This window comes from Peromyscus eremicus, chromosome 1 (assembly GCF_949786415.1).
Source record: "Peromyscus eremicus chromosome 1, PerEre_H2_v1, whole genome shotgun sequence".
NCBI classification, from domain to species: domain Eukaryota; kingdom Metazoa; phylum Chordata; class Mammalia; order Rodentia; family Cricetidae; genus Peromyscus; species Peromyscus eremicus.
This window is the reverse complement of record NC_081416.1, coordinates 76,021,029-76,035,487: the sequence shown is the minus strand read 5'-3', so window position 1 is coordinate 76,035,487 and position 14,459 is coordinate 76,021,029. Positions and strand designations below refer to the sequence as shown.

The 14,459-nt window shown below is 45.1% G+C and overlaps 1 protein-coding gene and 1 non-coding gene across 3 annotated transcripts; both read right to left on the bottom strand.

The window, feature by feature from the left end:
• Positions 1 to 3,877: 3,877 nt before the first annotated feature.
• Positions 3,878 to 14,216, bottom strand: LOC131914244 (sulfotransferase 1A1-like). Of its 2 annotated transcripts, XM_059266843.1 has the most exons (7): positions 14,069 to 14,216; positions 6,716 to 6,841; positions 6,544 to 6,641; positions 5,593 to 5,722; positions 5,409 to 5,503; positions 4,740 to 4,920; positions 3,878 to 4,637 (listed from the first exon to the last, which is right to left on the bottom strand). In XM_059266843.1, exons 1-7 carry the CDS (start codon positions 14,214 to 14,216, stop codon positions 4,525 to 4,527), a joined length of 891 nt encoding a protein of 296 aa, XP_059122826.1. In that variant the 3' UTR covers positions 3,878 to 4,524. The 2 variants fall into 2 exon arrangements, with proteins under 2 accessions (XP_059122826.1, XP_059122820.1); XM_059266837.1 differs by lacking the exons at positions 5,409 to 5,503; positions 5,593 to 5,722.
• LOC131902820 (5S ribosomal RNA) lies at positions 5,926 to 6,044 on the bottom strand. The gene has a single exon (XR_009377106.1). It is a non-coding gene; the product is annotated as a 5S ribosomal RNA (ribosomal RNA).
• Positions 14,217 to 14,459: the final 243 nt, after the last annotated feature.

Here is a 14,459-nt window from a genome sequence, read left to right as displayed (position 1 = left end):
AATATTGAATCTCATGACCATGATGATGCTTGGATAGGAGAGGTGATTTCAAGAGGTTTGAAGAAAAATACTAATTTCAAAGGTTTCAATTGCAGTAAACAAAGTCACCTGGAAAAGGACTGTAAGCAGGGCATTCCTAAAAATAATATTTTTTCAAGGAATAATTCTAACAGAATGCCCCTCCCTTCTGGATTATGCAGAAGGTATGGTGAAGGCAGACATTGGACTAATGAATGGAGATCAACAAGGGACAGACAAGTAATCCCTTACCTTTTGCTGTAATGAAACACCCCGAGGGGCCTCTCGCAGGCCCCCATGGGAACTTCAGTTCAGTCCTTTCCTGCCATCATGGAAGAAATGCCTTCCCAGAGCAATTAAAGAACCTAATGTCTATTGTAAAAAACCACACTGCTCTGGAAGATAGAACAGCTATAGAAGAGAGAACAGAAAATCAGGAGAAACCATAAATCAAAATTGATAAAGATTAAATTTAGAAACTCCCCAAAGTTAGGGTTGGGGAAGGATTTTGTTTTTGTCTTTTCAGGAAACTAAAAACAACCATATTAAATAATTTAAAGACATTTGGACAAATAAGCATCCAAAGAAGAAGGGAGAACTATCCCAAAAAAATCACCAAGAAAAGGAATAATCTGACCTAATGCTATCTCTGAAGTCTCCAAAAAGATGACGGGATCCCACAACGATGATTCCATCAGGATGATGATAACACCACTAAGCTGACAAACACTACCTAAGGATCGGCTTTGGACTACAAACTGCTCAGGACAATTTTAAGATGCCTAGCTAACATAATCTAGCCAGGACTGGAAACTAGCCCAGCACTTTCCCCTTATACAGAGCCTGGACAACAAATGATACAGCTACCTCTTCCATGATTTGACAATTAGCCCCAAATTTTTCTTTTCAGGATCCCCTAAAGATGCCTTCACCCTCAGATGGCAGGAAGTAAATTAAAGAACAGGACCCACACATTCCTGAGAGGCGGGGTGGGTGGTTGTTGGTTGTTCGATGAGTTATGGATATTTGTCATTGTTTTGGTGGTTGATTGAAGTTGTTATTGGTAATGGTCAGGAAAAAAGCTAAACAAAGGAGATTAGATTCAGGGTTCTTGTTTGAAAAAAAGGAAAAGAAAAAAAGATGATATAGATACAACAAGATAAAGGTAAAATTGTTAAATCTACTCTGAAAAAAATATATAGAAATGTTAGGATAAAAGAGTAGATTATTGAATCTACTCTGAAAAGAAAAAAGGGAGAATATGGATATGATAAAAACGTAGATTATTGAATCTACTTTTAAAAAGCAACTACTAGTTTTAAATATTTTACATTGGATTGGATTTTTGTATATTGTATACAAATTTTGTATGTTGACACATATTTGAGATTAATTTTGTTAGAATATATTGTACATATATTTCTACTCTTGTTCAAGGTATTGTGCCTAGACAGTTCATTTAACAATGTAATGCAAATTGACAGTCCTTGAAAGCTAATTAGGATATAAAGAAATTCGAGTTAGTAGTTAGTCATGTACAATCAAATTTGTAGTCCAGTTAGGTATGTTTTCAAGGTTAAACAGATATATTTTTGATAGACAGGTCATCTTCAAACACTTCAGAGATCTACAGAATATGGCATTTAAGATGTTATAATAACATAGATTTTTTTAAATGACAATGAGACACGTCTGCTCCTAGCAGCACCAATCTACTTCAGAGAAGATGATGGGCACTGGAGAAACTCCTTATGGGAGTTTACTTCCACTGTGGCAAAGGTTAGCCACTGGGCAAGAAATGCCCTTGTCCTGACTGCTGACAGGATGCTGTCCAAACTGGACGAGTAGGACACAAAAGAAAAGACGGCCAAACCTTGCAAGACAAGGTAGGAAGGTCCTTCAAATACCCTGCTTCACAGAAAAGTTTGTCAGATATGCTAAGCCTGTAGGTTGAAGATGGATGGCCCTCTTGTCTCCTGCCTCCTGCCTCTGCTTCCCTAGTGCTGAGATTAAAGGCATGCAACACCACCAACAGCTACTTTCCCTTTTATTTAAGTAATTATTTTTATTATTTTAAATTATGTGTAGGTGTAAATGTCTGGCATATGGGCATTACACATGAGTGCAGGAGTTTGTGGAGGCCGTGTGCATCTGATCCCGGAGCTGGACTCACAGACAGTTGTGAGCAACCTGATGTGGGCGCTAGGAACTGAACTGAAGTCCCATAGAAGAGCAGCAAGTGCTCTTGACCACTGAATCATCTCTCTAGCCCCTTTCTTTCTTTTTTTTTTTTTTTTTTTTTTTGGTGCTTGTCGTGGATCTCACCCTTTAGAACACGTTGGCCTCGAACTCACAGAGATCCACCTGGCTCTGCCTCCCGAGGACTGGGATTAAAGGCATGCACCACCACCAGCTGGCACTAGCCCTTTCTTTTAAAGAATTGTATTTATTACTATTTTATTATTTTCAAGAGTTTTATTTACTTATGTATTTGAGTGTTCTATTTGCATGTGTGCCTGCATGACAGAAGAGTGCATCAGATCTCATTATAGATGATTATGAGTCATTATGTGGATGCTGGGAATTGAAATCAGGACCTCTGGAAGAGCAGCCAGTGCTCTTAACCCTGCCAAGATTTTTATTATTTTTAATTATGGGTGTGTGTTCAGTGATATATATGTCTGTGAGTGCAGGTGGCTGTGAAGGCCAGAGGCATCTGTTCCCTGGAACTAGTGTCACAGGATGGTGTGAGGTGCCCAGTATGGATACTGAACAGAAATCAGGTCCTGTACTAGAGCAGCAAGTACTCTTAATTGCTAAGCCGTCTCTCCAGCCTGTGGGGCCTGGGATTTATTTGGATTTAGAGTTTACTATCTGGTGATTCATTTCCCTCCTTTTTCAATTTTGTTTGTTTGTCTTTTTTTGAAACAGGGTTTCTCTGTGTAACAGCCACAGCAGTCCTAGAACTGACTCTGTAGACCAGGCTGGCCTCATACTCAGAGATCGACCTGCCTCTGCCTCCCGAGTGCTGGGATTAAAAGTGTGTGCTACCACCACCTGGCTCTCCCTCCAGTTTTCATATTTGTCTAAAGCAGCAGTTCTCAACCTGTGGGTCATGACTCTGTAAGGGGGTAGAATGACCCTTACACGGGGTCACATGTCAGATATCGTGCATATCAGATACTTACCTTCTGATTCATAACAGTCACAAAATGACAGTTATGAAGTAGCAACAAAATAATTTCATGGGTGGGGGTCACCACAACATGAGGAACTGTAGTAAAGAGTCATAGCATTAGGAAGTTGAGAACTCCTGAAAAGCTTCTATGAGCCCCTTCTGTAGCAGGGACTGGGTCTCTGTCTCTATGGTTGTTGTTTGGCTGGAGTAAGAATGGGCACCCCAATCTCCTCTCCCTGTGGTATGACAGGTACAGAGAGACCCATCACATACAGGGGAGATGGGCTGGGTTTCAGACACAGAGAATCTCTGCTGGGGGAGAGACTCATAAAGCAATGGAAGCTTACCACCTGTTGCTAAGGGTAGAAAGCCAACAAACGCACAAATGGATATTAGGTCCCCCTTCACCCATCCTAGAGACCCACAACCTCATGGAGCCCAGAAAAGGAAAGCTGACTGCAGGCCTATGTCAGCCAGTGGTGTCCTCTTGGGAAAAGACAACTAGGGTTTTATTTTGATCAAGTTTAAATACTGCACCACAGCCCCCATCAAGCTTACCCCCCCCCACACACGGCAGGATGTGCGATGGGAAGAGACCCAGTTGTTCTAGTACCAGTTCTTTGTTTTCCGATTCTTTCCAGTGCTGTGGAAACAGCCCTGCCCTGTGGCCCCAGCTGGACCTGACTGCTGTGGAGCCCACGTCCTGGCCGCACTCCTCCTCCTCTTTTTCCTCACGTGGATACAGGCTGTGAGGAGCCAAGGCTGGCCTGGAATTTGCTCTGTAGTGGAGCAGAATGACCCTGAACATCTATATGGTTCTCCTGTCTCTATCTCAAAGTGCTGGGGTTACAAGTGTGCACTTATTTTTAATCAGGTACCACTGTGGGGCTCTGGCTGGCCTGGAACCCCTTATGTTTTCTCAGACAGAGATCTCCCTGCCTCTGCCTCTCTGTGCTGGAATTACAGGCATGTGCTGCCACCACACCTCACCTTTTGTGTTTTAGAGTATTTAGGTTGTCCTTAAATTCTCAATCCTATGCCTGTGGCATTAAAAAACAAAAACAAAAACAAACAAGCAAAAAAAAAATGTTTTTTCCTTTTTGATGTTATCTAACCAGGACCTGACAGGCCAGCCAAGCATGATGACATTGAACTAACTCCCAGTCCTTTTCAAACTCAAGGTTTGTCTTTGTTGGTCTTCAGTCTTGCAGCTTAGGTTCTCCCCTTGACTTGTAGTGGAGGGGTAGGTTGAAGACATGCTCATTTATCCCCAAGGAGGTGTTATGGTGGTGTCGACAGTTCTCTGGGGTGATTAGTCATATTGTCACTCAGACCTGCCAGCGAAAGATGAGGTCACACCCTGTCATCTTCTCAGCATACTGAACATCAAAGCGCTCATTCTGGGCCACAGTGAAGGTGTTTTTCCAGTCCCCAGCAATGCCTGGGAGGGACAGAAGAAAGACGGAGTGACAATCACAGAGGAGACTCAAGTGGCTTTGGAAGCTTTCCAAATCCCTTAATACCCATCCTTCCTGAGACCCACCTTTCCTCATGAAGGGGGAAACAGAGTGGTCCATGTAGTGAGAAGAGAGGGTGGTGTAGTTGGCCATGGTGTTCTCCTTCATTTTCTTGAAGGATGTGTGGTGAACAATGAGATCCACGGTCTCCTCAGGCAGGGAGTGCCCCAAAAACTCTAGAATCTTCTTGATCTCCCTTTTGGGGTCCTGGAGCACAGAAGGATGCTTCAGTGGAGGTTGATGATGCTCATTGGGACAAGGGGAGGCACCTCTGTGATGTGACAGGAAGCTATCTATGCCTTTCCACTAAGAACCTCTTGACTCCCTGTGTCTTAAGTCTGAGCCTCTTTCCCTGGGGCAAAGTAGGTAGCTTCCTACCCTACCCTGGTTTCATTCTAGAGAGGACAGGGATAGACTTTGATCACTGGTGCCCAGACTTGGCACCTCTGGAATAGGGAGAAGCAAGAGCAGCAAGCCACCAGGTCAGTGCTGGCACATGACTGACACCTCCTCCAAGATAAGGCCTGAGAATGCTCTGTGCTGAGCTGTGCTGAGATCCTGAGCCAGGAGGTAGGATGAGAGGTGCTGTCTGGGGTGGGGCTGGGATAGGGATGGGGCTCAGGGCCAGGACAGGGCCAGGTTCCTGAGGTTCCTGCCTGTGGGACCCAGAAGGAAGTGGTAGCAGACAGCCTCACCTCCTTCATGTCTTCATAGAAGAGATAGAGAACAGGGTGAGTGTGTGTCAGCCCCCACCACTCCTTCACATGCTGGAACCACGACCCATAGGACACTGGGGACAAGACAGCACAGACACAGGCCCTGTTAGCTCCAGCTCTGCCCCTGGGTCCAGCCCCCTCCTTGCTACAGACTCAGATTCACCTTTCCCATCCATGAAGTTCTCCAGGAAGCTCTCCCAGGTGCCTGGATCAGGGAACAGCCCCTTGGCCATGTTGTAGAAGTTATAGTAGGAGACAGCCACATCCTTTGGATTTCGAGCAATATAGATCACCTGCAGGGGCAGACAGTCCCTAGTTCTGGTTCCTTCTGCTGTCCTGTTGCCCTTCACAGGACCCAGTGAGGAGCCATACTTTCTAGCACTGGGGACACTCAGCACTTCTTTTGGGGATGGCAGAAGAGAACACAGGTCTAGAAATTGACTTGTTGAGATTTCATAGTATGGATACCACTGACCTAATTACATTTTTTTTTTTAAGCCTACAGCACCCGGTATTCCCAGGCGGTCTCCCATCCAAGTACTAACCAGGCCCGACCCTGCTTAGCTTCCGAGATCAGACGAGATCGGGCGCGTTCAGGGTGGTATGGCCGTAGACCCTAATTACATCTTTGATGCCAAAGTCCTGGCTATTCCATGAACTATATTTTATCTGACTCCTTTATTGTCAACACATACATGTGGTAGGTCAGAGTTTCACCAGCCCCTCCATCTATGTCCTGTGAGCACCTGGACTCTGCTTCTGTAGCTTACACTGAAGAATTCCATTTTCGTTGTTATCTGAGCCCAGCCAGAGTGACAGCCAGAGACCGTCCATGCAAGATGAAACAGGGCTTGAGTAGTCCCACAATTCCCAGCAGAACAAACCAAGGCTAGGATGACCCTAGGAGCTTTTGCATCCTCTCCCCTTAGCCCCCATTTCTCCCCTTCTCTCCCTCTTTCCCTTCCTCCCTCCTTTCCTTTCTTTTTCTCTGTCTTCCTGAAACAGGGTCAGATACAGCTCAGACTGGTCTTGAACTTACGGTGATCCTTCTGCCTCTACTTTCCAAATGCTGGAAGGTACCATCATAACTGGTGTTTCTTGTTTTTGTTTTTACCTTGATCTTCTGATCCAGCAGACTCTGAGGAAGCAAGGACAGGGGCAGATGCGTCTTAAGGAGCCTGGGGGCTGGTGTCTCTTCCAAAGATTCAAGACCTATAGTTGAACAGAGAACTTTGTTAAGAGGTCCTTCCTCTCTCCACTTGTGTCTAGCACCCTAGTGCTCTTACCTGAGGGAACTCCTGGGCATCTGAACTCAAGGAAGGGCACCCGGGCATAGATGGGGGCCCGGCGACACTTTTCTAGCTTGCCGTCCTGGTAGATCATGTCCAGGATCTCACTCATCCAGGTAGTACCTGGAAAGAAGGGAACAAGAGGTGAGGAGGACCCAGAGTCTGGACCTACTTGCCCAAGTGAGGTCTATAGGACATTAGGGAAACCTTTGTATTAGTATTCTGAGCCTCCCTCTTGGGGACCCACCCCTGAGAGACTTGCCCAGTATCCTGACATCATCTTATTAAAGTCTACTTTAAGAAAAAACTCCTCCCTCTTCATTCTCTCTCTTTCCTCCCTTTTGCCAAAGGTAGTGCTCACCTCCTCCCCCCACCCCCGTTCACTTTAATAATAACCTTTCCACATGGACATTTGTCTGCATGGTATAACTTTTCACTGCTCCATGCTGCAGCCACAGCCTCAGCCCTCCACAGTGTCTGCATGGTGTGTCTCTCTCACCCACTGGGACACCTAGGCCCAACCCACCAAGGCCTCCCACATGTCATTTCATAACATTGGTGCTGTGTAACTCAGCAGAGGCCTTCCTGGCTCTTGCTCCTGCCTGCCGGCACTCTGAGATGCTAGAATCTCTGGAAACTTCAACACTCACTCCATAATCGGTAAGCCCCCTACACCTTCTGGCCATTTTCCACAAGTGAGGATTTGTATCGTTCTCAACAATGGTTTCTCACCTTTTGGCCTTGTCCAAAGACTCTGTACCGGGCACCACACATCTTGGTCTTTCAGCCCTCCAGCCCCTGTTCCTGTCCGACCACATATGGGACAGCTTGTGCCAGCTTGCTCCAGTGCCCCTAAATCTTTGGATGATGATCCACTGACCACCCCACTCTGTCATCTGTCCTTGCTGAGCCTCTGGGATGCTGGAAGCTCAGTCAGCTGGATCTTCTTCTATCTCACTTATGGAAAATGAGCCTCCTACCAAACTTCTAACTTTATAACTGCTGCCTGTGATCCCTGTTTGTGATGAAACATTGTGTACCCAATAAAGCTTTCCTGGGGATGAGAAGACAAAGCCAGCCACAAAATTAGACATAGATGTCAGGGTGTGGTGGCACAAGCCTTTAATCCTATCACTTGGGAGGCAGAGAGCTGTCTGGATATCTGTGAGTTCAAAGCCACACTGAGAACAGAGCCAGATGTGGTGGCACACACCTTTAATCCCAGCACTTGAGATCTCATGTCTTTGCTTGGGCAGGACACATACCTTTAATCCCAGACAGTAATATGGCAGGACACAGAAAGGTACATAAGGCCTGAAGGTAGAGGAACTCACTCTCTTGAGGCTGAGGATTTCAAAGAGGTAAGAATGGGGCTGGCTTGATCTGTTTCTCTGATCTTTCAGCTTTCATCCCAGTATCTGGCTCCAGGTTTTTTCTACACCTGTACTGTTTGCTCTCCTAACCCTTGACTCCTTCCTCACCACCCGCTCCTTCAAGTTTCTGCTCAAACTGTCTCGTACTGTCCTGTCTCTGTCTGCTCCCTGTTTCCCACTCTTCTCAGTCCTCCTGCTGCCACCACCTCGAGCCCCACCCCTCCCCCCACAGCCCACCTTCCCTCTGCTACTGCTGCTGATACTGAGGCTCAGGAGACCCAGGATGCCTCCCTTTTCTTCTGCTACTTCCTGGCTTCCTCCCACCATGCTGTCTCTCAGTCTACGCCTGAAGTCCTGTAATTGTTATCTCTGACTTTTTAAGTTGGTCAGCTGATAGTTTCCTGGGAAGTTTTGTCTGTCATTCTGTTGAAAAAGTTTATTTCATATGCACAGATGGAAATGTGTGATTGATGTGGCCACATGAATGTGTTTCTGACTGACTTTTGAATGCTTGAGTTTATGTGTTCCATATATGTTTCATATGTCTTGAAAGAAAAAAAAAAAACCCTTGTGAACACATGGTCAGGTGCCAGAGGGTAATTAAGTGGTCAGGCAGGCACCATCCTGACTAAGGTCAAAGACAAACAGGTCTTATAGTTCTGTCACCATATTTGATAAGGGCATTCGTGTGGTCAGGAGCCATCTTTACTAAGGGCAGCAAAATGTGACTTCCTGTCCATGGTTCAAGCATGGGCTGGGTGCCAGGTGCTCAGGCCATCTCTTCGAGGAGGGGGGAGGATAGGAAAGCTCCATCTCAAGGCAAGCATTATTTTACAGGGGCCAAGGACTCAAGCTTCCTGTATCAGTCTGGTGCTCCTCTGTGGCCACTTGAGCACTCTTGTGGGCAGGGCCTGGAGATCTATCCTCTTCCTCTCTCCCGGGCTCTAGGGCATCAGTGGCACCACATGATGATGATATAGCCCGCTTGCCACCTCATTTTATAGATAAAAAAATCAACTTTTACTATTCCTAAAGCTGCTAGGTCTCTTGACATAAATGATTTAAATGCTTCAGATTACTTTCTCCTTCTATGATATTGTTATATTAAGATTTTAAAATTTCAGATTTTAATGTTAATAGAATTCTGATACTATTTGAGTTATAAGCTCAAGATTGTAGATTTTCTTTTTATATTTTATATTTCTTCTAAATATAGACTTAAACTTCATCAAGTCAGAGACAGTTCCATTCACTGTGCACCTTGTGATGATGTATTGTGTCCCCCAATATTCTGTGTCCCCAAATAAAATTTATCTGAGGATCAGAGGAAAAAGTCAACCACTATAGTAAACACAGAAGTCAGGCAATGGTAGCACACACCTTTAATCCTATCATTCTGGAGGCAGAGATCTGTCTGGATCTCTGTGAGTTCAAAGCCACACTGGGAACAGAGCCAAGCGTTTTGACACACGCCTTTAATTCCAGTACTAACCATAGAGTTCTGGAGGTCTTTACAGACAGACAGAAAGTGACAGAGCTGGACAGGAAGAGGAAGTGATGTAGCTGGACAGAGAGAGCAAATGATATAGGAGAACAGAAAGGCATATAGGTGTAGGTATACAGGAAGTAGATCTCTTTGGAAACTGTGGAGTTGGTGAGGTGAGGTTAGCTGTGGCTTTTCCTATTCCTCTGATCTTTCAGGTTTCAACCCTGATATCTGGCTCTGGGTTTTTATTTAATAAGACCATTTAGTAATTCATCTACAGTACCTGGCTGTCTCCAAAAAAATGTACATGCTTTTAACACAAATCTGTACTTCTGCTAGGACTCAAGGGTATGAGTCTACTGTAATTTTGTAGATATTCATTGCCTGTTTTTTTACGATATGGATTTCAGTACTGTTTGGTAATACTAATATATCTAAAGGTTTTATGTCCTTTCATTAAGTAAAAATTTATATAAGCCTCAGAGGATCAAAAGAAGCCATTGGATCCACTTCACAGAGGTCAAAATGACTCCAGATAAGTATAACAGTACAGCTTGAGTTTCAAAATCCTCCCCTTCCCAATTACTAAGGCTGTGGGCCTAAAGGTTCCAAATGAGTTCATAAATTTTAACTTTTGTCTCTAGTCTATCTGCTTCAGCAAGTTTCCACTTGGCTGGTAACACATCGAAGCAGCAGCTGCTGACTGTAACCTGCTCCAAATGACCACGAGCTCTGGACTTGCTGAAGGCTGATATGATGTGGACCAGTCCAGCCAAATGTAATTGTTTCCTGTCTCTACAGCTAGGTCAGATGACCACATGCTTCTGATAAATACCCCATAGGCCTAAATTCCCTCCTTACCTTTGACTAGGCTTTCAGCCTCACTGGGCTCTGACCATCTGCACCCCATTTTGGCTTGAAGCAGTTATGGAAGAAAATATGTCATCCTATGCTCCCTGCTCCCAAAACAGGCTAAAAGGCTAAGTTAAAGGTTAACACCCTGGCATAGGGGACAAAATGGTTACCTAATGCCCATTGATATACCAGGAAACTGGATCCAATATTGTCAGTTGATAGACTTTTTTAACTAAAATGGTTCTGCAATAAGACACTGGATTTTCTTTATGCAGAACCAAAGAGGTATTATATAAGCTTAAGAAATTATTATTTCTATATAAATCATTCAGGATTATGATCTGGCTGTACTCAAAGATCAGATCAGAACTACAGGGCCTTAAAATGGTAATAGATGCAGATATCACTGCCAATGGCTTAAAAAATGTCTCTCCCTACTCAAGGTCTATTCAGGCTTAAGCATGTAGGCCTCCTTATCCTTGCTAATTTTGTTAACCTGTAACTAATTGCGAAAACTATATGTCCAGATTTAATTTACATATGCTCTCAAAATTAAGTCTAAATAACATTTAATTTTGTTCCCCGGACCTCATCATGATTTAGACAGCCACAAGGCTGGCAGTCATCTTTTACTGAGGTTTACTAAGGTTAAAAAAAAATACATTTAGTCCTAATGAGCTCTCTGTTCATTTTATCTCCTTCTAGAGTAAGAAAACAGCAAACCTCAAAAAACTTAGATTGATATGAAATTTATCTGTTCAGATTAACAATAGCTAACTTAGAGATTTATACCAATGTCTTTGCCAAGTATTCAATATCAAGCTTCTAGAGAATTGACATAAAAAATGGCATATGTTTGATAAATAAGATATTTGTGTGTGTGTGTGTGTATATAATTATATATTCATTTTGTAATGGAGTTACTGGTCGCCTGAGAGGGCCTTTTCCCCAGAGTTGGGCCACATCCCTACTCTCAAGCCCCCTTTTCCTGTTCTCATTTGACTCTGGGATCTTTCCGCTGTCACTCTTCTTTGCCTTCTCAAGAGACAGTAAGTCCTAGTCTTATGAAAGCTGCTGACATATTGAAGACTGTTAGGGAACACAAGTTGATAATCTGTCCTTCATACCTGATTGACAGGCAGTCCTCAAATGCTCAGAGATCTGCAGAATATGGCATTTAAAATGTTAATCAAAAAGCTTATTATATCGGACAGACTCCCAGATCCTAGCAGTGACCCAAGGTCTCTGAAGAAGATTATGAGGCACCATGATGTCTCCACCTGGATGATGGCAACACTGACCTCTGGGCAAGATGTCCCAATGTGACACCTGCTGCCAGGACCTCGCCCAGACCTTGGACAAGCAACAGAACATCGGAGAATTATTGGACCCCTTTTGCCTAGATAAAGTAAGACCAGCCGGGCGGTGGTGGCGCATGCCTTTAATCCCAGCACTCGGGAGGCAGAGCCAGGTGGATCTCTGTGAGTTCGAGGCCAGCCTGGGCTACCAAGTGAGTTCCAGGACAGGCGCGAAGCTACACAGAGAAACCCTGTCTCGAAAAACCAAAAAAAAAAAAAAAAAAAAAAGTAAGATCAATCTTCCCTATGTCCCTCTTTCATGAAAAAAACTCCCACCTTATGGATCTGGAGGCTGAAGATTGATGCTGTTCTGACACTTCTGCCTCCAATGATATGGAGACCTGGGTATGACTAACTGAAAATGGACTGGTCCCTGTCATTTTTAATAGATTCAAAAGCTTCTTGGTCTGCACTCAGGTATAATTTATCCTTCTCAGCTCTCAGATGCCATTTGATGACCAGGCTTTGCTTCAGCTGCCTTCTCAGTTCTCTATATAAAATTCACAGGTCTCATTCTCTTAGAGATAATAGTAAATCTAGACACAGTTCACACTGTTCACCTTGCTACCAGACTAAAAAAGAGATTAACTCATTTTTCAATGACTTCTCTCAGTATCTCTTAGTGAATTAGATTTTTAAAAAGTGCTTTAAGTTTGTTTATATGAAGATAGGAAAACTGTCTCACTTCTGTTCACTTATCTTCCTCAACCTGATGATGTTGCCAGTTTTAACAGCTCTCCCCCTCACCTCCAAGGTTTCTGTGGACTTTCCTGGTTCCAGCTGTTAGAGACAGGCTAGCATTGGAGAGAGTAGGGAAACCTCCCTCCTCCTTCTTCACTCACTCAACCACTTCCATTCAGTAAATTTCCTCTGGTTATAGATTTAAAGATGTGTTTCATTGGGCTGAAGCCAGGCTCAATTGGATAAATGTTCCTGCCTTCTAACCCAAAGCCATCACTTTGTTATGACACCAAGATACAAATCTATTCCAGTATTTTATAGACATTTGCAGGTTCCTGCACAGATCCACCCCTCCTGGCAGACTCGTGCCAAGGCCAGATCCTCAGAGACCCTCCAGATGCACCCCAGCCACTGCACCACTTCCAGATGCACCCCAGCCACTGCACCACCTCCAGATACACCCCAGCCACTGCACCACCTCCAGATGATGCACCCCAGCCACCGCACCACCTCCAGATACACCCCAGCCACTGCACCACCTCCAGATGCACCCCAGCCACTGCACCACCTCCAGATACACCCCAGCCACTGCACCACCTCCAGATGATGCACCCCAGCCACCGTACCACCAATCAAGAACAACCGGGTGAAGACCAGCAGGTTCTCTTCACCCACATGCTGACTTATAAAAACTCCATTATCTCCTAACTTGTTGACATTTTCCAGGATGAGGACATTTTCCACCTCCAGAGAAACAGCAGACGTGAAGGCTCCTGTACTCCTGGAACACATCATCCCTCAATTTGGTGTGCCATCTTGCCAAGCTCCTGGGACTTCACTGCTGGTACTACCACTCCAGGCTCAAGCCAGCACCTACCCAGCAACTGGAACCTGGTTTTCCAAGATGTGCCAATGAAGGGCATATGTGCTCTCCTGCCTCGCTCATTCACCCTTGCCTCTTCTGTACAACCAGGGCACTCTTCCATTCCATTCTTTCTGGCAGTTAGCACTTCTCCATGGCTAGCCTTGCTCATGGGGCCAATGATAACAATCTATTTGTTCCCCTAGCAACCTGCCTTCTCAGCTCCCTCAAGGAGTCTCCAGGATGACAGCTAACTAATACTTCTTCACTCATACCTCCTGCCACATGTGACCCTCACTCCTAACTTCCTCCCACTTCGCCCCTTGTGAGCAGGAAGCCGTCTTGAGAATTTGGGGCCCTCATTTCCCTCCTCCAACTTGCTCACCTTTTTATACTAATCAAAAATGGAGAAATGTTAGGATTCGGAACCGCCTCTTGGGGACCCACCCCTTGGGAATTCGCCCAGCCTCCTGACATCATCTTATGTAAAGCCCCCTTTAAGAAAAAACTCCTCCCCCTTCACTCTCTCTCCCCACCACCAAAGGTAGCATGCACCTCCCCCCCCCTCTCTCCTCTCTCCCTTTAGTAATAAGCTTCCACATGGACATGTATCTGCATGGTGTGATTAACTTTCCACCGCTCCATGCTGCAGACAGCTGTCTCCCTCACCCACCAGGGCACCTTGGCCCAACCCACAAAGGCCTCCCAAGCACCATTTGATAACACCCTGCTCACCAGACTTTGGGTATGTGCTGATAAGCAAGTCATCAGGCCAGACTATCAAGTTCTGCAATGGCCCAATAGCCTCTGCAAAGTATTTGATGAGTGGGATGCCCTTCACCGGCACCAGTGGTGGACGGGAGAAATCCTCCATCAACTCCATGTTGCTGCATTGAGAATAGAATATAAGACTCACTTTTCTAACAAGTTCACAATACCGTGCTGAATTCTTGCTTTAAGATTGGGATCCTGGGGCTCTGACAGCTCCTGAGGTGGCAGGTAGACCTGGGATCAGAGGCAAGCCTAACTCCAGCAAAGGTCACTACTGTGGCTACATCACTGCTCTCCTGCAGAACTTTGCATGTCCGTGGTGCCCGAGCATAGTCCAGACATTAAAGCACTCTAA

What these genes read in the sequence shown, in the direction of transcription:
- LOC131914244 (XM_059266843.1), bottom strand. Translation starts at nt 14,216, where the DNA reads ATGGAGTTGATGGAGGATTTCTCCCGTCCACCACTGGTGCCGGTGAAG. An exon ending in TCTATGAAGACATGAAGGAG is followed by an intron (nt 4,921 to 5,408) that starts GTGAGGCTGTCT and finishes TCTGTGCTCCAG; the next exon opens with GACCCCAAAAGGGAGATCAA. An exon ending in TTCCCCCTTCATGAGGAAAG is followed by an intron (nt 4,638 to 4,739) that starts GTGGGTCTCAGG and finishes TGTCCCTCCCAG; the next exon opens with GCATTGCTGGGGACTGGAAA.